Source organism: Diabrotica undecimpunctata, chromosome 1, assembly GCF_040954645.1.
Source record: "Diabrotica undecimpunctata isolate CICGRU chromosome 1, icDiaUnde3, whole genome shotgun sequence".
NCBI lineage: Eukaryota > Metazoa > Arthropoda > Insecta > Coleoptera > Chrysomelidae > Diabrotica > Diabrotica undecimpunctata.
The window spans coordinates 177,212,332-177,238,195 of record NC_092803.1 but is presented as its reverse complement, the minus strand read 5'-3'; the positions used below and the strand labels follow the sequence as shown (position 1 = coordinate 177,238,195).

The window sequence follows — 25,864 nt, the reverse complement described above, 5'->3', positions numbered from 1 at the left end:
GGATCCAGGGTGAGTGCGAGGAGAGTGCGCGGTCGATGATGATTAGCTGACTGGACCCGGCATCTCATCTCTAATCTCAATATGTGGGTCGGCCGTGAATACGCGGAGTAAACCATCATCTGAATCAGGTATTTACGGAGCATTGTTGTTTCGGCTTCCTTACTGAAACGGATTGGCAAAGAAAAGACTGAAGTGTGTTAATTATCAAGGAAAGTATGAAGATACTGACGAAAATATCAAGAAAACAAAATAGTCGTATGTGTATATCGGCGGTAAATAATAAACCTTTATATTGTATGATAAAGAAAGATCAAAATTCTATCAATAATAAGAGTGATGTTAAAGATCTCTCCAATATATATCATAAATTGAATTTGTTTCGTAGATGTAGGGTAAAGGGGGTAAGATTACGAATCAGGTAAGATTACGAATCAGGTAAGATGACGAATTCCCGATAGTTTTCCAACATACAACTCTGGCAACACTGTCTTCAGTCAGGACCGAACAGATGTTCCAAGGTTTCTCGCCTTTGACTACAAATACGTTAGCGGCCAGAGTTTAGTATGATACAAGTGTTGGTACCGATATTCTGTTAGTGCTAACAATATTATTGTTTTCGAAAATAAGGTGTTAAAGGTTTTTAGTAAGTATTGGATAACTGTTGTATTTTTTGTTCGAAACTAATATCTTTTACGAATAAATTACTTACAGAAAATATTCATTATGAATAATAAATTTGACTTTACGATTTTTAGAAAAAAAGATGTGTCCAATATCAAATCTTCAGAATTCATATCCGAAATTGGACAGTATAATTTTATCACCCAGTAGACCGAATGAATCTATTTGTTATTAAATACACACACGTAGTTAATTAGGTTACATACACATTTGGTCAATTATAAATAATAATTTGGACATCAGTCAAAAGTACTGACAAAGTTAAACAATTTACATAAATTAAATACACATATCACGCTAGGTACGCGAAAAATATTGACCCAAATAGAATTTATATAAAACTAATATCTCTTGACTAGAGAAGCATTCAATCAATATTCACTCAACGAACATATAGTCTTCAACGATCAACTTCATCAGTCTCTACTCAAAGTAATCCCGGGTCTACACCCATAGTGTACGTCTCAACAATAAACTCTGTTACTATTATTTGGTGTTTCCATTACAACAGAACGAACATCTTCACTGAGCCAACGAAGGGAATTTGTTCAGATGACACTTGTGGGTAAGATGACGAGTTATTCGTCATCTTACCGAATTAACTAAAATTAACAGTAAGTCATACCTATTTTCAATTTCAGATTTAAATATGGGCAAAATATACAAAAGAAAGACAGACAGACAATCTTGGTCGAAAGAAAGTATGAAAAGAGCAATGGCTGAAATAACTGCTCAACAGTTAAGTGTCAATGCAGCCTCAAAAGCATATAATATTCCAGAACCTACTCTGAGAAGATATGTTAAAAAATATCCTAATGAGGTAACTTGTGTATCCTAGTTATTTTCATTTTTAAAAGTCAACTTTTATATTTCAGAATTTTCCTGAAAATGCTGGCCGCTTTAAACCAACATTTAATGAAGAACAACTAAATCAACTTAAAAAATATGTGATAGATATAGATAAACGGGTATTTGGATTAACCACGGATCAGTTTAGAAAAATTGCTTTCGACTTTGCCGTTCATTGTGGTGTTGCTGATAGATTTAACACTACAAAGAAAATGGTTGGTAAAGACTTTGCACAATCCTTTATAAAGAAATTTAATCTATCACTCCGTAAACCAGAAACAACTTCCGCTGCTAGATTAATGGCTTTTAATAAAGTAAATGTGGAAATTTTCTTTAAGGTATACAAAGAATTGCATCAAAAATATTCATATTCTGCTTATCAAATTTACAATATTGACAAAACCGGTTTTTCTTCAGTACCTACCAAGGATCCTAAAATATTAACCCCAAGAGGCAACCGTCGAGTTGTGAAAATTTCTTCGGCAGAAAGAGGAGTTAACGTGACTGCTGTTTGTGGCATGAATGCCGTTGGAAATTTTATACCACCGTTCCTAATATTTCCAAGAGTAAAAATGCAACCAGCTCTTAAAAATGGAGCGCCCGAAGGGACCATGGCAGTAACTTATCCTTCTGGATGGATGACTTCTGAAAATTTTGTTAAATATTTGGAACATTTCATTCAACACGCTTGTCCAAGAGAAAACAAACCTGTGTTAGTGTTAATGGATAATCACACCAGTCACGTTTCTTTGGAAGTCATTAAGCTATGCCGGAAAAATCACATTACTCTACTTGGTTTCCCACCGCATACCAGTCATCGTATGCAACCATTGGATGTGTCAATATATGGACCTCTGAAAACAGCATACTCACGAGCTTGCGAAGATTTTTTTTATTAGTAATCCGAGTCGTCTTATAATATTGTATGACATTGCAACCCTATTTGGGAAAGCGTACTTAAAAGCAGCAACTGTTTCAAATGCTCTTAGTGGTTTTCGAGCCACTGGCATATATCCTGTTGATAGCCAGGTATTTGATATACTTATTTTGAGGCATCTTTAACAACAAATAAAGACAAACCAATTTCAACGGAAGTTCAAACTACCTCTGCTTTGGAAAATGTAGAGGTCGAAGAGGAAATGCCAGATATTCAAGGAATGTTACCGATATCTGTTTTAAAAGAAACAGTACCTCAAGAATCTGTTCAAATATCTGACGAAATTTCAGATATTTCTATTCCAAATATGCCAGGTCCATCTACATCAGGAATAGCTGGCCAGACACCCCCTCATGTATCAAATCATATATTGAATAATGGTCTACCTAAATTACCTGTTGCTGAAGTGAGAGCAAAACGACCCAGAAAGAAATTACCATCTCTCGTTATTTCTAGTACACCAATAGTAAAGATTTTAGAAGAAAAGGAAGCTGCGAAATTAGCAAAAGAGAGGAAAAGGGATATAAAAGAACAGAAGAAAATTGAAAAACAAAATAGAAGCAAAGACTTTAATTTTCAGCAAAAAAATAGGAAATTCACTCTCAATAAAGGCAAAGGAAAAATGACTAAGAGAAAAATAAAATTTGACGACTCGTCTAACTCGTCAGTAGATATGGAATATGCTGACACTAATAACGATTCAGAGGAAGAAAGAGATTGCATAATCTGCAATGAAAGAGGAAAAGATGAGCTATGGTATTGCTGCAGCAGGTGTAGGGAATGGGCTCACGCTGAATGCACTGGAATGGATTGTCAAGAAGCAAAGGTAAAACAATGGACTTGTGATTGGTGCTTTTAAAAATGTAGGACCTATTAAAAGTGTTCATGAAACCAAAATTTTTTTGTTGACCAAAATGTATAATGACGTTTTCGTAAATATATTTTCTTTCATATTGATAGTATTCTATAAAATATGACTAAATATTTTAAATCTTTATCATAAAGTTATTACCAAATTTATTATTTTTCCTCCATAAATCCTTTAAGAACTTCTAACACGAACATCCAGACGAGAACTAATAGCCCCCTTAATCCGCCCTTATCTCTCCACCCGCAAGTGACATTAACTTAGTCGCTTTTCCATGCAAGAATTGCCATGTTATGTTGCGTGAATAGAGCTGACCCATATAGTTCCGATAAAGGCGATTCGACTGCTTAGATACGTTCGCTAATTGGTTGAATAATATGGCCCATAGCAGATGTATAAGTTCAAGTAATAATTGCATACCATCAGGTAAAATACAGTATGGTACTATTTCAGATTAAAATATATTAAAATTAAGTAAAAACTTCCTTTGTAAAATGGTATAAAATTTTTGTTAAAATTTTAAAATTATCCAAAATGGATTTATAAATTTACAGAACGTTTTCAATCCTATTAGATCATCATCATAGATTACATGTTTTAAGGCAACATATAAATTCCCAGCTCAAAAAGGGACCTAACGCCCTGAGTGGCGAGAGTTTATTTTGTAATTATTCAGAGGCCCTTTTCAGGTCAATAAAGCGAATTTACGTTATATTTACCTTATGCTTTATATATAAATCAATCATTCATAGTGTCACGTGATATGTCGTATGTCGCTATATGTCTAATAATAACAAAGACGATGTGTAGTGCCCTTTTAGTAGTCTCTTTGTTTGTTTTTGAAGTTATACTTCTATATGCGCGCTCCACGTTGGAAATTTATATGGGAGTGAATCTGTGAAATCATTACATATGTAAGATAATGAGTAAGAGAAAGACAGAAGATATATTTTCTCTCTCTTCCTCTCTCGAATATAAAAATGTTCCTTTTGTATTTAATATTATATTATATATTATATATGTACATATAATATTATATATATATATATATATATAATAAAATATTTATTAATATTATTATTTATGTGATATGTTTTGTATTATTTATTAAATGTTATTAAATTATATTAGTCTTTTGTATTTTAAAATAATAATCTCAATAAATCACTGTATGATCCAGAACTGTCAATTTTGAAATACGTTATTGTCATGTCCTCGGTAGTACAGTAGTCAGTATCCCAGCCTGCCACGCGGGAGACCGGGGTTCGATTCCCAGTCGGGGAGGACTTTTTTATTAATATTATTACATCGTAAATTAAACATATGCGTAAGTAGAAAAGTTATGTATATTATTGTCATTTTTAAATATTTATGAATATTGCATTTTAATTTGTATTGTATTATTATATTGAATTATGTTGCAGTGTATTGTATTGTATTTTTATATTAATAACAAAATAAACAATGAATTTTAGTGCAGAGTATGTGTAAAAAAATTTTTGCATTCGACTCCTTTCATACATATATGAAAATAAAAATATACATTTTCATCAAAATATTGATTCATTTACTATACTCCTATTACAGGTCAAATGTTGTTTATTAATTGTTAGTAAGTTGTTATTAATTCTGTTTCTCTTTCTGCTATGTCTTACCTATAGCATTACACATGTAATGATTGTGCAGATTGACTCCCAAATAAATTTGTAACGGCGAATGCGTGTATAGAAGTGTAACTTCTACCGGCAGTCCCACTGGACTGCCATACCCGTTTTTTTTTTCTATCTAAATTTATTTGTTATATATCCTCCCTTTTATTTGTCATGTCGCATTTTAGGATTCGATCAGTTGTTTATTTTGTACTCAGCCTGAGGCTTTCTGTAAGTCAATAAATCAAAATTTGTCTTATGGTAAATCAATTTTTATCCATAGTGCCCTATGTCGCTATACATTCATTTATAATGAAGATACTTTGTAGTGCCATTTTAGTAGTTGCCTTGTTTTGCCATGTTAGGATTCGATTAGTTGTTTATTTTTTTTATACAGCCACAGGCCTTTTTTAAGTCAATAAATCAAAATTTGTCATAGTAAATTTATTTTCATCTATAGTGCCCTATGATATCTCGTATGTTGCTATATGTTCATTAATAATGAATATACTCTGTAGTACCCTTTTGGTAGTCGCTTTGTTTCTTTTTTGTATCTAAATATATTCGTTATATCCTCTTTTTTCATTTGCTATGTGACATGTTAGGATTCGATCAGTTGTTTATTTTTGTATACAGCCAGAGGCCTTCTTTAAGTCAATAAATCAAAATTTGTCTTATAGTAAATCCATTTTCATCTATAGTGCCCTATGATATTTCGTATGTTGCTATACGTTCATTAATAATGAAGATACTCTGTAGTGCTCTTTTGGTAGTCGCCTTGTTTGTTGTTTGTATGCCTATGAATCTGTCAAAATATGCCCGTGTTAAACGAAAGGACCTTACTATACTTCACTTAGTAATTATCTTGTTTTATGTTGGTAAAATGTTGACTTCCACTGGATGTGGCTGCAAGCACATGTATTCATAGCCAATTTTAATTGTAATTTAAAAGTAAAAAAATATTCACATGCTGTTTATCAACGAAAAAAACTAAATGAATTAAAATAATAAAACAAAGGTTTAAATATTTATTTTTTTCATTTAAAGAAGTTCGCAACACTAAGTTTATTTCAGCTTTTAATAATGAGTGGTAGAAATTTTTTTGTTGTATGTTTTCAAAAGTATTACTCTGTTAAAATATTCCCAAGTTCGATGTGTAGAGTGCGGTGATATTTCGGTTGACTTGAAATGTTTGTTTCTACAGATTTCATTTACCTACGTGTGTTTTGTACTAAATTTGTACTAATAGTTTGCTTTGATCGTCAAACAAGCACTTGCAGTTCCTTTAACTTTAGCTAGTACTATTAAGTCAATTGAAACAACCAAATCTGATAACTTTGGTTGTTTCTGCTACTGTATATGGATCTTCAAGTTAGATTGAATCTCGAATTTGTATTATTAAGACCCTTTATAGAAATAAAAAGCCTTTTAGAAAACATACTTTTTCCTTAACAACGGATTTGTGGACGAGCTTTTTGAAGTGCATCGAGCAAAGGGGATGCGGACAGGCGGTCGCTTAGCTACTAAACGCGATATGCATCACGCTTCCCTAGTCACTCCCTAACTGATTTTATAGTATAGAAACAGGATAGGGGATATTGAAGTGGTAATCCAGGTAATTCTCGGCTATTAAATATACTCAGTTTGACATATATTGATGCGAGGGAGTAAAATGTAATTTGCAGGACATTTTTTAATATTTTTTAAAAATAATGATAAACAACAATGACAACAACTCCGTTAAAATACTTTTATCAAGTCAAATGTCAGTCAACGATGTTTGTGCTTTTTAATTTATTATTTTCGGGCTCCTGTTAAAGTTAGTTAAGGATCTTATAAAAATGAGTAAATTTTCGTTTAGCTGGTTTTTGAGAATGTGTTTTGTAACTTCCAATAAATATAAAGAATATAAATAATAATACAATACACCCTTGATACTCCGACGTTTTGCAATTCGACACTCTCGGTAGTCCGACGCACCTCCCGTCAAGGTTGCCGCCGTGTCTGCTTGTACTGAACCTGTCGCGACATGAATCTCATTCTTACCGGATGCTTCATTTCGTGTGTTTTCCGTGAGCAGTTCGGTTCGATAGGGTTTTTAGATACAGTAATACATAATGCCAAACTTTTATTTAATTTGTTTAGAAGATTCAGTTCAATGGCAAGCACAAGTTCAAAACGAAAGCACGAAACGCTGTCTAAAATATAAATGGTTTATTATTAAGAGATGCGAGTGTGGTGAAACTCCGACTGCGATATCTAGATTCTAAGATATTGGAGGAGCTGCAGTGTACGACATTATGAAAAACAAAGACAAAATCGAAAAATTTATAAAATCTGTAGAGCATGATTCAAAGGAGTAAGGACATAAAAACTCTTACAATGAGTGAATTACAATTTTGGCATGAAGAAGCTCTGCACATCTGGTTTAAGCAACAACGAACCAGTAAGCAGACAAGCTCCTATTTCAGCTGACATTTTAAAAAATAAAGCTCAGTTTTTTTTATCAGGAATTAACAAAGAAAACTGATTTTCGTGCTAGTCAGGGTTGGTTTCAAACGTTCAAAAAACGGTACGAAATACGATTTTTGTAGATGAGTGGAGTGAAGTTGAGTGCAGATGAGTCTGAGATATCTGAATTTATTCAGAATTTGAGCAAAAAGATCACCGAATTAGACCTAATTCCCGAACCAGTTTATAATGATGAAACCGGTCTAAACTGGCGGCAACTTCCAATACAGGCATTTGCTACTTCAGACGAAAAAAAGTTTTTGGTAGAAAACTTCAGCAAGAACTTCTCACTCTCATGGTATGCGCAAATGCATCAGGATCCCACAAATTGAAATTGCTAATCGTTGGTAAGTCCAAAAAACCTCCTGCCTTCAAAAATGTTTTAATTGAGAAGCTACCAACTACGTACATGTGGCAAAGCCGTGCTTGGGTGACAAAAGAAGTTTTTCTGGATTGGTGCAAGAACAGCTTTGTCACACAAGTTAAAGATAAGCTAAGAAAAAAGAAACTGTCAGTCAAAGCTCTCTTCTTGTTAGACAATGCTCCAGGACATCCTGATAAGGACGAATTAAAGATCGAAACTGCCCATGGATATATCGAGGCAATGTACTTATCGAAAAATACTACTGCATTGATTCAGCCCATGGATCAAAACATTATAAAAACTCTCAAGGCACACTACAAGAAACAATTCCTTGTGTATATTGTAAGTCAACCTAATACTGACATCACTTCAGTTTTAAAAAAAATTTACATCAAAGAAGCGATTACCAATGCTACCTTTGCCTGGCAGCAAGTCAAGCCTACTAGACTGATTAAATCGTGGGAGAATATTTGGCTCAACAACCCACTCCTTCCAATCGAATTTAACAAAGAATCAATGACCAACCTGTGTAAGTTGTACTAGATGACGCTCTTCAAATTTGCAACGATGACCAATTCATCAGAATCAAGAGAAGCTTTACAAGAGTGGATTGTCGATGACAATCTCAATGCTGTGAGACCTTCACTTTCAACTGTGATGATACTATATTGGCTACAAACACTTTGATGCGTTGGTGCGAGGAGAGAGCATATGACTTTGAAAAAATGTTGATGTTAAAGGAGATACAAGAACAAGCTATGACATACTGTCTAAACAAGAAAAAGCAAAAGACAATCAAAGATTTCTTCAAAACACTGTATGTATGCACCTTTGGTCCCATACCTGGTCGGATTATCAAGGGACAACTGTATTATACTGTACTACATACACAGTGAACTGAACTACTAAGAAGTAAGCACAGGACACTGGATACACTGCACTCGAAGGCACCGCAGCTCAGACGTTGTAGATGATGGGCTAGGTCGTTTAGGAAGGTAAAAAGCACGCGAAAGTCGTTCATAAAACAAAAACAAAAAGAAAAATGAAAAGAACAATTCTTCACACAAAATTTGCGCTACTGGTTTTAGATATTCGAATCCCCAAAAACAGAAATAGGATGCCCATGCTACAGTAAAATGAGAATAAAAGAAAGACATGAATGTCAAAATGAAATAAAAATATTAGCAATATATAGACGGATTTAAGTAAATCTTATAATGCTGTAAGTAAAGAACAAATAAAATTAAAATAAAAAATTGTAAAATTCACTTTATAAACAAGTATATTTAATATAGCAAAATCCTATATATAAACTCAGGTGTATATTATGAAAATAAAAAAGGCCCTAACTTACTCCTACTCCTAAGTCTCCTTTGGAACTGATTAACTGTATATCGAAATAAATAAATAAACATACCATCAAAAAAAAAGAGCAAAAAAAATATCTTTAATAATTCCATTTTACCTTTAATCATGATTAAAATAGAGACGGTACAAAAAAAATGCTACTAACTTTAAATAATAATAATAAAATATGTATTGTTTAAGCGTTAAAAAGATTTTAAATATTAAATGCTAAATGCTACTACGGGCTACGTCGTTATTAAAATGCAGTGTCTTTAGATCGCTTATTAGATTTTCTTAAAATAACTGAAACATACAACTTGATCTGGCTGCCTTAGTATAGATAAATGAATGATACTGACAACTAGTGCACGATTGGGTGATCGAATTACGGCTCACTAAGTACTTCGACACTGTAGAATTCTCTGAAGAAGTTGTAATGGATCTAAAAAATTACTGTGGTCGTACAAAATACGGTTCGTTATTAAGAATGATTTTGATTGCGACACCGGTCGAACTTGGGACCCTGTAAAGTAGTTACAAATAGTAACATTGATATTCGGATCGGCGGAAAAAAGAAAAATAATAAAATAATGAAGGGATATTAAGAAAATAATTATAATAAATCTTACCCAATTAAAGAAGGGGTCATTCAAAGGAACAGGTGGTGATACAACATTAGTTTTTCTTCAGATTAGCGCATATGATATATGATTTTGATTAATTGTAAAATTGACTTTATTTTTTTTATTGTGTTTTACTAAATTATTTAATAGTTTAGTATCACAAAATTATTTAGTTCAATGTATTTTCCTATTGTCCATCCTTTTCTCAAAGCCAACTGCTTAAAGAATACTTTGAATATTATAATTAACGATAAAAGAAGCCCTGAGATCTAATTTTAATTAAAATTAATTTATTTGTTTTTGCAAAATTAACCTTCGATTAACTTTAAATTGAGTTTCTTGAACCATACTAGATTTAATATAAAATCAGTATTTCTTGGGTTTAGGTTCAATAAGTACTGTTAAATTTGGAACTAGATTTTATTATTCCATTTAAATCAACCTTTCAGGAGATACTCATTGATCATCATCATTTGGCTCTACAATTCTATGTGAGTCTTGGCTGCGTTTACTATTTTTATGATTTGGACCTTTTGACTTAGGTACAGTTATATTCAAAAAAAAGGGTACAAGTATTAGAAAGAGAAGTTAACGTCATCCTATTTGTGTAAAACCGGCTGGGATTTTTGGAGGTTATCAAATGTCATAAGTGATCAAAAATGCAACTCATAGACGTCAAAGACGTTTAATTTGATAGAAGGTTTAACGTTACGTACAACAAAAAAATTAATATGCCTCGTCATTTAAGTGAGATTGAAAAGGCTCAAATAATTACGAAAATGGAAGAAGGATGGTCAATTCGTGCGCTAGCAAATTTCTATAATAGAAATTTGAAAACAATCTTCAGAATTAAGCAACGATGGGTCCAACAACAATCATTAAAAAGAAAAGTTGGTTCAGGGCGTTCCAAAGTATCCACTCCTCAACAAGATGCTGCTTTAGTTCAATTCTTAAGAGATAATCCATTTGCGACGTCGAAGGATTTAAGGATTCATACGGGATTTCCTGGTGCCCAACCTACTGTAAGCAGAAGGATCAATGAATCTGAATTAAAAAACCGACCAGCTGCTAAAAAACCATTAGTAACTGTTGAACATCGGCAAGCAAGAGTAATATTTGCACTAAACTATATTTACCGCAACCCACAATTTTGGAACAACGTCATTTTTACTGATGAAAAGACTTTTCAGTCGACCTATAACGGTCAAATCCGTGTTTATCGTCCAGCCAATACTAGGTTTGAAGAACGATATATTCACTCTCATAATAAATCTGGACGTTTTTCTGTAAATGTATGGGGTTGGATTAGTATACAGAGACCTGGTGTTTGTTGGCGATTAGAGGGAAGATTTACTGCCGACAATTACATTAACGTTTTGGAACACGTAATGCTCCCTTCTATTGAGCAATTGTATCCTAATAATACTTTTATATATCAACAAGATAATTGTTTAGTCCACACTGCCCATGCCGTAAGGAATTGGTTTCAAACGCAAAACCTGGAAGTATTGCCATGGCTTGCGCACAGTCCAGATATAAATCCAATTGAAAACATTTGGGGCATAATTGTTAAAAAAATATATAAAAGAAATTTTATGCCACAAAATTCAGATCAATTGTGGGATACAATCTTAGAGTGCTGGGAAGATCTTGATCCAAATATGATATCTAATATAATTCAAAGTATGCCAAATAGACTAAATAAAGTTATAGAAGCAGACGGTTCTATCACCAAGTACTAAATTCTATTTGTAACAGTCATTAAAATTATTCTTTATATAATTGTTGAATAAATGGTTTCGTCTAATTAATTCTCAACGCCAATGATTTATATTTTTAATAACCTGTGACATTTGATAACCTCCAAAAATCCCAGCCGGTTTTACACAAATAGGATGACGTTAACTTCTCTTTCTAATACTTGTACCCTTTTTTTTAATATAACTGTACTTGTTGCTAGTTATGGTATCTTTTTTATTTCAGGAAATGTGAAAAAGAAAAAGTCCATTACTGAACAGGAACTTTTGTACTATTTAGAAAATAAAGACGACTCTTCCGTTGTTGTCTGACGAAGAGTACGACAATAAAGAAGACACAACTGTCAAAGATAAAATTTTTTCAATCCTGGTTGCAGATGATGTAGAAAATAGAGAACTAGGCAAAACATGCTTAGAAGTACCAAATGAAAATGAAACGGAACTAGAAGAAAATGTTGATGATCTAAAATAGGAAATAGTTATAAAACAGAAATATTACATATAAAACAAGACATATTAAGTGATATAAACCTATTCCAGACCTTCTTTATGAAATACCTCCTCCTATTGTTTTTTTCATCAGATATATTCCAGAAGAAGTAATGCAGCAGATGGTGAACATGACTAATTTATATATAACTCAAAAGAATATACCACGAATGTGTCCAACCACATTGGAGGAAATAAAAAATTTATTGGTGTACATATCGCAATTGGCAATCGCTAATAAAAGATTCCATTCCATTAGCCTACACCGATTTTTCAAGTTGAGACCTGCATTACATTTAGTGGATATTTCTAGTCGTCCCCAAAATAACACAGACCGAATTTGGAAAGTTCGGGACCTATATGATTGTATTAGAAGAGATGTCAGGAGCTTCCTCTAGAAACTAGTCTCTGTGTTGATGAACAAATAGTTCCATTTAAAGGCTAACTGAACATCAAACAGTACTTCAAAAATAAGCGGAAAAAGTAAGGAATTAAAATTTATGTTTTGGCAGGACAAAGTAGTATAATGTATGGCTTTTTAATATATCAAGGTAGCACTACTGAAATACAGCCGGTCTACAAACATTTTGGCAGTGCCGCCGGGGTTGTCATGCAATTCACAGAAAGAATGAGTGAAGAAAATCATGGTCTTTACTTCGACAACTATTTCGGAAAATACCATCTTTTCCAATTTTTGTTGACAATATCAATTTTTGCAGTGGGTACGATAAGAGTAAACCGCTTTTTAAATGCTCAACTATCCACTGATAAAGAATTAAAGAAAAAAGGACGTGGCTCTTCTTCTATTGCACTTAGTAAAGACGGAATTCTATCACAGCGTCCAGTTTCATTGGAATCGGAAAAGAGGACTGTTGTACTAGATGGGACAGAAAAACAAATAGTTACCTCCACATCCCAAGACCAGAAGCAATAAAAATGTATAATGAAAATATGGGAAGGGTGGATGAGGTTGACTTTTTGTTAAGCATTTATCGTTCATTCGTCAGATCTAGAAAATGGACTATTAGGATGATATTTCATGCAATTGGTCTGGCTTCAGTGAATTCATGGCTAGAATACAAACACCAAGATCTTGCGTTAGGAATCACCAAAAACAAGATAATTGACCTTCTGGCATTTCACGAAGGTGTAGCAGAGCATCTAATACTATTTAAAAATACATCTAAGAGAGGAAGGCCAAGTAAGGCCAGATTCGCCAGTTCAAGCAAAAAAAAAGTGTGAAGCAAGACCTTTTGTAGAAATGAGATATGACGGCTACAATCATACTCCCAATGTAGATGAAAAAAACAATTCTAGGTGCAAATTGGAGTGATGCAAAAATAAGACTCATATATTTTGTTAAAAATGTGAAGTTCATCTGTGTCTGATGAAGGGAAGGAACTGTTTCTCAAAATTTCATTCAAAATAATGTTTTTTTTAGTATTTTTATGTAAGTAAATATTTCTAAATTTCTTAAATATTTCGTGAATAAAGTTTTGTATTATTTTGATTTACCAAAACACAATATCTCTTCACAGGGACATTACAAAGAACTACTATAGATTGTGAAAATGGTACTTTTACGATGGGTGGAAGACAGAATTATGACAAATAAATAAAGTAAAATAAATAATATAATTTTTTTTTTTTTTTTTAATGACGGATGTATACTTCAGGGATATTTATCGTAATGTCCCTCTTTCGAATTTAAATCGATTTTATACTTTCGATTTAATTGAATTTAAAAATTTAAATACTAGTGCATAGGGAATTGTAAGGGCTTTAAAACAATGTTATTTGACATACACTGTTATTAAAAAAATTTGGGGTGATTCTTGTCCTGGCTTAGCAGCTATCAAATCTCTGAGAAACAACAAGTCACCGGGAATCGATAACATTGCTGCTGAAATACTTAAAGCTGATCGGCATCTAACTGCTGAATTTTTGCTCCCCATAATCCGAGAGGTCTGGGAAACAAACCACATTCCAGCGGGCTGGAAAAAAGGTAACATTATCAAGCTTCCAAAAATAGGCAACCTCACACTGTGCAAAAATTGTACTTACTGTCATAAATAAAATTTTCACGACCATCATTGTGAAAAGAATAACAAACAAGGTTGAGGTTCGAGCTAATCAAGTAGGCTTTAGACCAGAATACTCCTGCATAGACCACATTAATACTGTGAGGATAATAATGGAACAATAGGTTGAATGGAACACACCTTTATACATGGTTTTTGTTGATTTTGAACGTGCCTTTGATAGCTTGTCTCACGCTGCTGTATGGAAAATTTTAGAGCTAAGAAACATCCCGCAAAAAATAATTTCTATTATATAGTCACTATATACTGATGCGAAATGCAGCGTGACACACAATGGGATCAACAGTGACAAATTCGACGTACTTACTGGAGTTAGACAGGGATGCGTGCTTTCTCCGTTTCTTTTTAACATAGCTATAGACTATGTTCTCTCCAAACTAGACTCCGACATAAGAGGGATACAATGAACGTCAACCATACGCCTAATCGATCTAGAATACGCGGACGATATCTTCCTATTAAGTCAAAGGTTCCAAGATCTGGCTTACCAATTGGAAACACTTTCCACTGAAGCCAATAAAATAGGTTTGAAAATCAATATTAGTAAAACCAAGTTCATGAGAATAAATGCAAGGAACAACACGCTATTTACTATCGACAATATGCAGATTGAAAATGTGGAAAACTTTACGTATCTTGGAAGTGTCATAACAGAAAACGGAGATACAGAAGACGATATTCATATGAGGATACGAAAAGCCCAACAACCTTTCAGCACGCTCAACCCTGTTTGGAGATCTGGCAAGTATACTACAAGGACAAAGATCCGAATATTCCGATCAAATGTCATGTCTGTTTTACTCTACGGATGTGAAACCTGGAAAGTGACAAACACCCTCACAGACAAACTGCAGGTCTTTGTTAACAAATGTCTACGAAGAATTGTTCGTATATTCTGGCCTAACACCATCAGAAACGAAGATCTGCTTTACCTGACCGAACAAAAGAGGGTACAAAATGAAATTAAGTCCAGAAAGTGGGGTTGGATCGGTTACACACTCCGAAAAAATAGTTCCAGTATCGCAAAGACTGCCCTAGAGTGAAATCCCCAAAGGCAAAGAAAAAAAGGTCGCCCACTACAAACTTGGAGAAGATCCATCATGGACGAGATAAGAGGCCAAGGAAAGTCTTGTAATGAGGTGAAGGCCTTAGCGCAAAATAGAACCCGATGGCGCGTTTTCACTGAAGCTCTATGCTCCACTTAGGAGTTCAAGAACCTTATATATATATATATATATATATATATATATATATATATATATATATATATTGTCCTGGCTTAGAGGTGAAAGTAAAATAATTTTAAAAATTCAGGAAACATGTGTCTCCCTTTAATCAAAAATTGGCCTGCCGCTGGGTTTTTTAAAATATTGTCTTAGTTCCTAACAATGCCTCTGCTTTGTTTTATATTTTAATATTTTAATTAGCTAAATTTTAACCCATATCCAGTTTTTTCATATCGACATAAAAAAATCGAAAACAAAAAATCACACTCTTGCTAAATAAAGAAAAGCAATATAGAGCAGCACAATATTTTTTAGCAAAGCCCGATGCGCTTTTATCATCGCACGCATTAAAGCTGTTTGAAATCTCCATTAAAACATAACACGAAGGACAGGGGCTTTTGTGTTAAGGGGAAAATAGTGTGGCTGATGCGGAAAGGGTCTTCGCGATTCAAAGGAGAATAATTACTGTCCGTGTGAGTTCGGTAAATCAAGTTGGTTACTTTGGTTGCCGATTTATTTAGGGTCACAGGTTACAGTGGCGGAACTGTGCAAGAATTCTAATCTAGACTAGAAGATATATTGGCAGTATACTTTAAAACCTAGTTCGTTTTATCTACCTCTGGTGGGCGAAACTAAATTTTCTTTTGTTATATGACTGCGGGCCTTTCTAAGCTAATTCGCCAATACAGCTAACACATTTTATTAAAAACGATAATGTTAAGAATATATAAGTATATATATATATATATATATATATATATATATATATATATATATATATATATATATATTAAGAATAATTAGGTAAAAAGAGTATTTTATCCTGAATATAATAGTCCAGGTGGTATCTGTTCTAGAACACCCTCATACACATAGGTAAATCGTATTTAGAAATGATAATTTCACTATGCAACATTTCAAATGGTGGGCTTAATTGTTTATTAAACAATCTGTTCAAAAATTAAAATTTTTTTTCTCCTTGTGGTTGCGATCTCGGCACCTATACATTTTATAAAAGATTTTTAAAGACAAAAAAGCTTTACAATTAAATTTCTTATAAGACAGAATTGATTCCAAATTGAAAAAATTATTATTATTATTACAAAATTAGCTAAAACCATTAACCATTCAAATGTAGTCTTCAATCTCCCTCTACCCCCTTCAAAAATATTTTTAAATTTAAAAATAAAAAGTTTTCGCAAAATAATTTTGAAATGTGAATTTTTGAAAAAAAAGTTTTCAAAATTATGCAGAACCAAGAAAAAAGTTCTAAATTCTTCTTCTTGAATTTTTTTTACATATAAAAGGGCATTCATGCTTTCAAACAAAATTCCAATCATTCAAATCCGTTGAATAGAAGAGTCTAAAGACGTTTTAAAGAACTGTACAATTTTTAAGCTAATAAATAAATAGAATAACTTTTTCAATTTTGAGGTCTGTTTTTTACACAAATACCTTTGCTGTGTCAAAGTTACGTAGATATAAATTTTCACCTTGTTTCTTTTATGCGACTTTAAAAATATAGAAAAATCGATGAGAGGCGGTGGTGCGCCTTCTAACTTCTAGTCTACCAATTTTGATAATTTTTTTTTTTAAACTGGCGTCCATTGAGCTAAACCCTTTAAATATGAGACTTTTAAAAGCTTATAGTTATTTATTTTCCATATTTTTACGTTTAAATGAATTTTCACTCATAAAATTGCATCATTTTTTCTTATTCATTTCGTAGATTAGATTAGATTTTACAGTTGGGTCTTATAAAATTATTTATTATCTTATTATTTGTATATTTTTGTATTTTACACAAATAAAATTATATAAATATTTAATTTTATTGCATCGATATGGGATTTAAAAGTAAAATATGTATTTATAACTTATTTAAAAATAAAACCAAACTAACAAAAAAAAATGGAAAAATCAAACAGAAAATGTCTACATACTGATATAGAAAATTCCATTGTCTTATTACCCACCACAGAAGAGGAAGTTAAACAGATAATTATGAATTTAAAAATCATAAATCTCCTGGTCTTGATAAATTAATAGCTGATCATCTAAATTGGATAGTAAATTACTTGATTTTGGATTCCAAAAGACTGGAACAATGAAGTGATAGTCTTGTTAAACAAAAAAGGCGATATTACTAAATTAGAAAATTATAGACCCATCAGCCTCTTGACACATATGTACAAACTCTTTATGAAAATCTTAACAAAGAGAGACTAACACCTAAATTTGATTTCTATCAGCCCAAGGAACAGGCAGGCTTCAGGGCAGGATATGGCACAAATGACCATTTGCATACCATAAAGATCTTAATAGAAAAGTGCATCGAGTACAACATACCACTGGTTCTTGCATTTGTCGATTACGAGAAGGCTTTTGATTCTGTAGAGTTTGAAACAGTACTGGAAGCCCTAAATCAAAGCCGAATAGATTACAGGTACACGACACTAATCAAAAACATCTACGAGAACGCTACATCAAGTATACGACAACACGAAGACACATAAAAATTCAGCTTAGCTTAGGTCGAGGAGTTAGACAATGAGACAATATTTCACCAAAATTGTTCACGGCAGCTCTAGAGTCAATATTTAAGAACACTCAATGGCAAGATATGGGCATCAATATATATGGAGAAAGATTAAATCATCTAAGGTTTGCAGATGATGTCGTATTAATCGCAGATAACTTACAGGATACAGTTTCTATGATACATTCGCTTAAAAGTCTGTCTGAAAGAGCAGGATTAAAGATAAACTTTGAGAAAACTAAACTTCTATAACAAATCTCGTAATGAGTGGAAATATAACTATCGACAATAACACCATACAACAAACAGACACTTACAAATATCTGGGACACGAGATCAAAATAAGCAGAGAGAATCAAACACGTGAAATACAGAGGCGAATAGGCCTGACATGGGCAGCATTTGGCAAATTAAGCCATATTCTAAAAAGTTCAATTCCCATGTGTCTCAAGCGAAAGGTTTATAACCGATGTGTTGTGCCTGTACAAACTTATGAAGCAGAGAACACTCACGGCAAAATCTGCGAATAAACTCAGAGTTACACAATGAGCCATGGAACGTGCAATGCTGAACGTGAGCCTTCAAGACCACGTAACACACCAACAAATTAGGCAAAGATCAGGGGTTCAAGACGTCATCGAAAGAACCACGACGCTTAAGTGGAACTGGGCAGGGCACATCAGGTTACTACAATGTTATATCTTTTCTATACTATTGTACGAAGATGAGTCGTGGACTCTGACAGACGCTAGCAGCAAGAAAATTGAGATTTTCGAAATATGGCTTTATCGTCAAATCCTGAAGATATCCTTTACCTACCACGTTACTAACCAGGACGTCACATCATGAAGAACAGCTAAAGATATGGCTTGCTGCAATTAATTCTAAAAGGAAAAGGAGAAGGAAAATGAGGATCAGGAGGGCGAAAGATTTCTTGGCTGAAAAATCTACGTATGTGGTTTAACACAACAACCACAAACTTTTCAGAGCAGCAGTGTGTAAAATACAGACTGGCATGATGATCGTCAACATCCAAAACGGATAGGTAATACAAGAAGAAGAAGAATACCCTTAATCCATATAAGAAGACCGGGACTATCACACTCTTATTAATCTTGCATTTTAAAACGTTTAAAGAAAACATATAAACGTTTGTTTATTTCTCCTGTCTGTTGTTGTTAAGGAAATATATACGCAGATAGATAAACTAGCTCGTTCGAAATTTTGGTCATTATTAGTAAGATTTGCATGAACATTACTAGCTCTTGTATAACTCAGAGTTGTATGTAATATTTTTATCTGCTACTTCCCTTAGTTCTGTTAAAACTTCTGTGACTCTTGCCCTGGTTCTTGTTATAATGTCTACGTCATCAGATTATGCTAAAGTCTGGACTGATTTTTTTAAATATAGTTCCTCTGTTGTCTAAGTTGGCGTAGTGAATGATATTTTCCAAGGCTGTGTTAAAGAGCTGGCATGCCAGCGTGTCGCCTTGTCTAAGTCTTTTGTATATTTCAAAGAGAGTTGATGAGTCGCCCTTGATGTATCGATGTTGAACTCTTAAGTTTTTACGAGAATTTAGTGTACAGTAAAAACCTGGATAATGGTTGAATATCCAGGCCCAAAACCTGCTTGATATTCTCCCAGACAGACTTCTGTGTAGAATTTCAATATTGTATATAAGATGTTTGACAATATTTTATAGACAGTATTCACAAGGGTTATTCCTCGGTAGTTTCTTTTTACAACGGCTACAAGAAAGTGGGTTACACATCACATTCAAGCACATAGGCAGATTCTAAAAAAGTCACTAGAATATAACATAGAAACACACCATCTCTTCATTGATTTCAAGGCAGCCTATGACAGTGTGAAAAGAATTGCATTATAGTATGCAATGATAGACTTTGGAATTATACCTAAGTTAGTTAAGTTGACCCAACTAACAATGCAAAACGTAAGCTCATGCGTTAGAATTGAAGGAGAAAACTCTACGTTCTTTGACATTAATAATGTTCTAAGACAAGGGGACGCTGTTAATTAGACGCTTAATCAGACAATTAAATATTAGAATGAATGGAACTATTTTTAATAGATCGACGCAAATTCTCGCATTCGCTGAAGATGCAGTTATAGTAGGCAGAAGTATGAGAGACATGGTGCAGTGTTTTACGCAGAACGCAGCAAGTGAATTAGGACTTGTGGTAAACAAGGAAAAAACCAAATATATGTTGGTTTCTAAAAACCCCCAAAATATCCAACAGAGAATTCAAATTAACAACCATACCTTTGATCAAGTCAAAGAATTTACATATCTTGGATCGCTAGTAAACGCAACAAAAACGACAAGCGACGAAATAAAAAAACGCATAGTAATAGCAAACAGAACTGTTCACGGTCTCCAGAAACATTTAAAAAATAAAAATATAAAACTTGCAGTAAAGCATGAACAGGACCTTAATAAGACCGGTTTTGATATATGGGGCTGAAACGTGGACCTTATCTCAAAATGATAAAAGACTTCTTGTCTATGGGTTGAAATGGGCTATGGCGTCGAAGACACAACTTTGAACTATATCAGTTATACACCGATCCAGATATTGTGAAATTCGTTAAGTGCAGAGACTTAGATGGGCTGGACACATTGCCAGGATGTCAAATCACGAATATACGAAGAGATTAACATTTTCAAAACCAGAGGGCACAAGAAACAGAGAACCACGAATGAGATGGATTGATGATATGAACGAAGACCTACAGATTCTAAGGGTTAGAAGATGGAGAGAAGTTGCCAGGAATCGACAGGAGTAGCGACTTTTTTGTAAGCAGGCCAAGATCCACAACGGATTGTCGAGCAACTTATGATGATGATGACAAGAAAGTGGGTAGATCACAAATCTCTAGAATAGTGAAGGAATTCACCAGGACAAAGATACGGGAAACAGTTTATTCCAGAACATTTGCCAAAATTTGCGGCAGACCTAAAAATAAAGACTGGAAAGCAGTCAAAGCAATAGTAGGTTTGCTAACAGGGCACTGTAAGCTGAACAAGCTGTTAAAGCTGATTATGTCACCTAGAAGAAGAAACAGCAGAGCACATTTTATATCAGTGTGAGAGCCTGGTAAATGTACGGTTCTTCACATTAGGCGAAGAAAATGCACCGACAAGGAGCTATATGTTCAGTCTGGAAGTTATTAGACCTTTTAAAAAGAATAAGGCTTGAGAATTTAATCTCGGACTGGAAGAACCACACTAGATCTGAAAAGGTCGCAGTGAAATAGGCCAAACGCCACCTCGTTGAATCTATCTATCTATATTAAGAATAAGCACATTTAAAAAAAAAAAGCTACAAAGTAGTGACACAGATAAGAGCTAAATTGTATAAATACACCGATAAAAGCAGCATATCACAAGTACCCAAACAAAAAGTCTACTAAGAGAAACAAAGTCTGGATAACAAAAGCGATAACGAAGTTAATCGAGCAAATACAAGATATAACAACATATACACAGAAGTTCAAAGAACTAGACAGAAAAATAAATCTGCAGAACAATGTTAATAAATACAAAATTATATCAGTAAAAATGACATCTTCAATATGTGTAAAAAAGTACAAGAGATATCAGGAGTAGAGAAGAAAAGTCAGACCGGTGTACTTAAGGATAGAAATGGTAAAATAATCATAGGTCTAAAAAACTAATTGTAAAGATGGACTCAATAGACACATGAACTATTTGCAGATAACAAAAACAACCTTCTAGAGGTAAAAAGTGAAACGGGACCAGAGATATTAAAGGCAGAAATAGAAAATGCAATAAAAATATTAGAATTGAAAAAACAAGTGGAGTCTGCAAAATCAATGTAGCACTCTTAAAACTTATTAACACTATATATAAAAATGGCATAATGCCTCAAGAATGGTTGCTGTCCACATTCATCACAACACCTACAGCAGCTTAAATCACCTATCACCGAACTCATTCGTTTATTGGTATTGGTCATATGCTGAAGATATTTTCTAAAATCATTCATAGCCACATTCATCGAACACATTCGTTAATTGGTCATATGCTGAAGAAAAGAGCTATAAAGCTATCAAAGAATAGGAAAGGAACCGGTCCAAAAGAAATTCCAAGCGAAATAATCAAACTACTCGACGATAGGGTAAACATTCTCTTATAAGCCTCTTCAATAAAATATACCAAACAGGACATATACCAACAGACTACTGTCAACATTTGTAATGATACCGAAAAAAATAAATGCCAAACAGTGTAGCGATCAGTCTGATGAATCATGTAATGAAAATTTTCCTAAGAATACTGTACTCGAGAATTTACAACAAAATAGAAGTACAACTAAGTGAAACACAATTTGGTTTCATAAACAACCTTGGAACCGGAGAAGCACTCTTCAATTTGCAGGTCATGGTTCAAAGATGCGGTGATATCGAACAATCGGTATGTATGTGTTTTATCGACTTTGAAATGACCTTTGACCGAGTAAACCATGACAAACTTATGGTTGTTTTGCAACAGGTGGGAATTGATGACCGAGACCTCCGTATTATCAAAAATTTGTATTGGCATCAATGTGCAAACATACGAATTGGACACAACACGACGGAAGCAGTGAAAATACGACGTGGAGTGAGGCAAGGATGTATTCTATCGCCTCTACTTTTTAATATTTACTCCGAATTTATTTTCAAAGAAGCCTTAGTTGAAGATACAGGCATTCAGATCAACGGAATTAATGTCAACAATCTGAGATATGCAGACGACACGGTACATATTGCCTCCATTAAGGAAGACCTGTGACGACTTATAAACAGGGTAACCGAAACATGTGATGAATATGGGCTAAAACTTAATACTTCTAAGACAAAACTTTAATGGGTTGTCAGCCATTTATGGTTGTTAGAGTTAGAAAGAGTCCACAATATTACCTATTTGGGCGCAAACGTTAACGATAACTAGTATATAAATAAAGAAGTAAGAATATAAATTAAAGAAAATTCTAATTAATAGAGATATTACGTTAAACCTTAAAATCAGATTAATACGCTGTTACATATTCTCCACATTGCTGTATGGTATGGAGAGCTGGACCCTTACGGAGACATTAATGAAAAAATTGGAGGCCTTTGAGATGTGGATTTATCGACGAGTATCGCGGATAAGTTTGGTTGATCGAATAAGAAATGAAATAGTTTTACATCGAACGAAAAAAAGCACAGAAATAACAAACACGATAAAAATTGGAAAGTTACAATATTTCGGTCATGTAATGAGACATCAAGAGATGTATAACCTTCTACACATCATAATACAGGGTAAGATCGCCAGAAGGAGAGGCCCAGGCCGAAGAAGAACATCCTAGCTCCGAAATCTCCCAAACTGGTATTAAGAGACCACCGCTAATTTATTTAGAGCCGCCGTAAACAAAGTTATTATTGCCAATTATATATTTACATTGTATATATTATTTGCCGATTATTATTATCGCCAACGTTCGATAATCGGACAGGGTACTGAAAGAAGAAGAAGATGCTGAAGATCTTTTCTAAAATCATTCATAGCCACATTTACCAGAAGCTAGAACTTGATATTAGCAAAATACAGATGGTATTCAGGAAATGTTTGATAGTAGAGAGGTTATGTTTGCTCTATAGAGAGTTTATGTATTTCTTCTCATTGTTTCACAGACTTTATAAAAGCTTTCGATAGTGTACACCACGATTCATTCAGATATATTTGCGAGTAAAGGCATTGTTAATAAATATCTGCGAATAATCTAAATTTATATAGCAATTAGAGAGCAAATATAAGAATAGATGGTCAAATATCAGACGAAGTAAAAGTAAGACGGTTTACAAATGCAGAAGTACTACCTCGAGTGATTGGAAACCCGAAGTAGTACTGAACAAAAATACACATTTCTCCATAAATATAGTGTAAGGAAAAATTGAAGGGCGAAGGAAACCTAGCCGTACAACTATATCCTTGATAGATGAATTATTTGGCTGCACCACAAACGAATTATTTAAAGAAGCTCTGAACAAAACAGAATAGCCTCTATAACCAATACAGCAAATCTCTGATAGAAGAGGAACATAAAGAAGATAAAAAAGCAATGTTTCCTCAGCACTTCAAAACAACGAAACACAATCGTTTAAAAAAGATAAAAAAATCCAGGAACAAGGTGGTTTGACTTATTTCATACCGAGGATAGTACTCAAAATAACAACAAAAGTCATAACTGAAAAATTGGATGTTGCTATGGAGTCTTCTTTATAGTTAAAAAATTGAACGAAAAATCCTTAAAATATAATAGATCATGTCTATGTTTTAAATTATTTTACTGAGCAACGTCTGTGGTTTTTTTGTAAAGATATCCATGTCATTTTATCGGTTTAAGCATTATTTTTCTTACTTTTTAAAACTAATATATCAATATCTATTAATAACAGAGATAAAGGCACAGAAATTATGATGATAACAGTTTTAGTAGATTTAGGAAATAAAATAGACAGTGTTGATCATATTTTAAAACCATCTTCAGTAATTTTAATTTAATTTAATTCTAAAGCCAAATATAAACCAAAGTGAAAATGGTATACATTGAAAAGAAATGATAAATAGGAGAAAATCATAACCTCTAAGTTTACAAATGCATCGGAAATTCTAAACTATTCTTTATTCTTTTCTTTTTTGCGATTAACTTTAAATATAGAAATGAAGGCGATTTGAGGATGGATTCGGAAAAATGTAGTTGTTTTCCTTAATTGTCCTAACAGTATTTTTTATTTTAACATAATTTACGTTAAAAAAATTATAACTTATTTTAAAAAATAATAGATAAAATTAAGGATGTCGAAATATTCATAAGTATAGTGCGTTTTTTATTATTGAAAGTGCTATGAGAAAAATTGTAGGAATCCTACCTTTTTCCGAGAGTTTCCTCTTTCGCGCTACAGATTTAAATCTCATTGTAGACAACCGGGAAAAATCACTAAAATTTCTACCGTCTTCATGTCATCAACTAGCACATCATACGAAAAACGGAATCAAGACAGTATAGATCGAGACAAGAAGAATCTGAATAGTCTTTTTTATAGAGTAGACCAATCAGAAACCGTTGTTGGATGTCATGTTTTATCACTTCACCGGGGCGACTGTGCTGTAATTTTTATTTTGGATGAAGCTCAGCTACCGGCACAATAATGGAAAAGGATCTTTTTTTTGTCTCTCTCGTTTGTTTTTACCTGACAGGACAGATATCAATACAGCGTAAGTCGCAAGTTTTTATTATTGGGTTGCGCATCCATTAGCGCATGGTCACGCCTACAAAGATGCCCCGCCAGTGGTGGGTAGATAAGAACATCTCGGTCGATACTCCGGGACAATCCTGGTATTCTCCCGGATTCCTATCACAAGCACAACGTACACTGCCCTTCGGCTGTGTACAAATCCTACTAGATTGATGCATATGAAATTTGTTTATTTTGGCCTGCTGCTTGTTGGATGTTTGCATTAAACAAAACAGATTCTTTTTGTTTTGCTTTATTTGGAGATCATATATTCCGATATTCCTTCCGATAAGATTGCTCTTTTTAACAATTGCCCTTCATACATATTTGAAGACAGCGGCTGCAACACTTTATAACCAATTTGTAATTCCGTAGCAAAATTGATTAGTCTACACTAAGAAAACAGATTTGAACCACTCATATATTCAAGTATGAAATATAAATAGCAGTAGTATAATATAAATATTTCAAATTATGCAGTATACCTAGAGACAGAAAAGTTCCATAATATATTTTCATTTTTATTTTTTTTTGCTTCGTACTGCCTTGGAATTAAATAATGGGTCAATATTAAATAACTTAAAATTAACAGAAAACCAAAAAATTAATA

General features: G+C 33.4%; 1 protein-coding gene across 2 annotated transcripts in view; it reads right to left on the bottom strand.

Moving 5' to 3' along the window:
• Nucleotides 1-25,097, bottom strand: part of ham (hamlet) — a 377,563-nt gene extending 352,466 nt beyond the window's left edge. For both annotated transcript variants that reach the window (XM_072520632.1, XM_072520634.1), the window contains exon 1: nt 24,889-25,097. In XM_072520632.1, the coding sequence (XP_072376733.1) occupies nt 24,889-24,934 (46 nt within the window). In that variant the 5' untranslated portion in view covers nt 24,935-25,097. The remainder of the gene's footprint in view (nt 1-24,888) is intronic.
• Nucleotides 25,098-25,864: the final 767 nt, after the last annotated feature.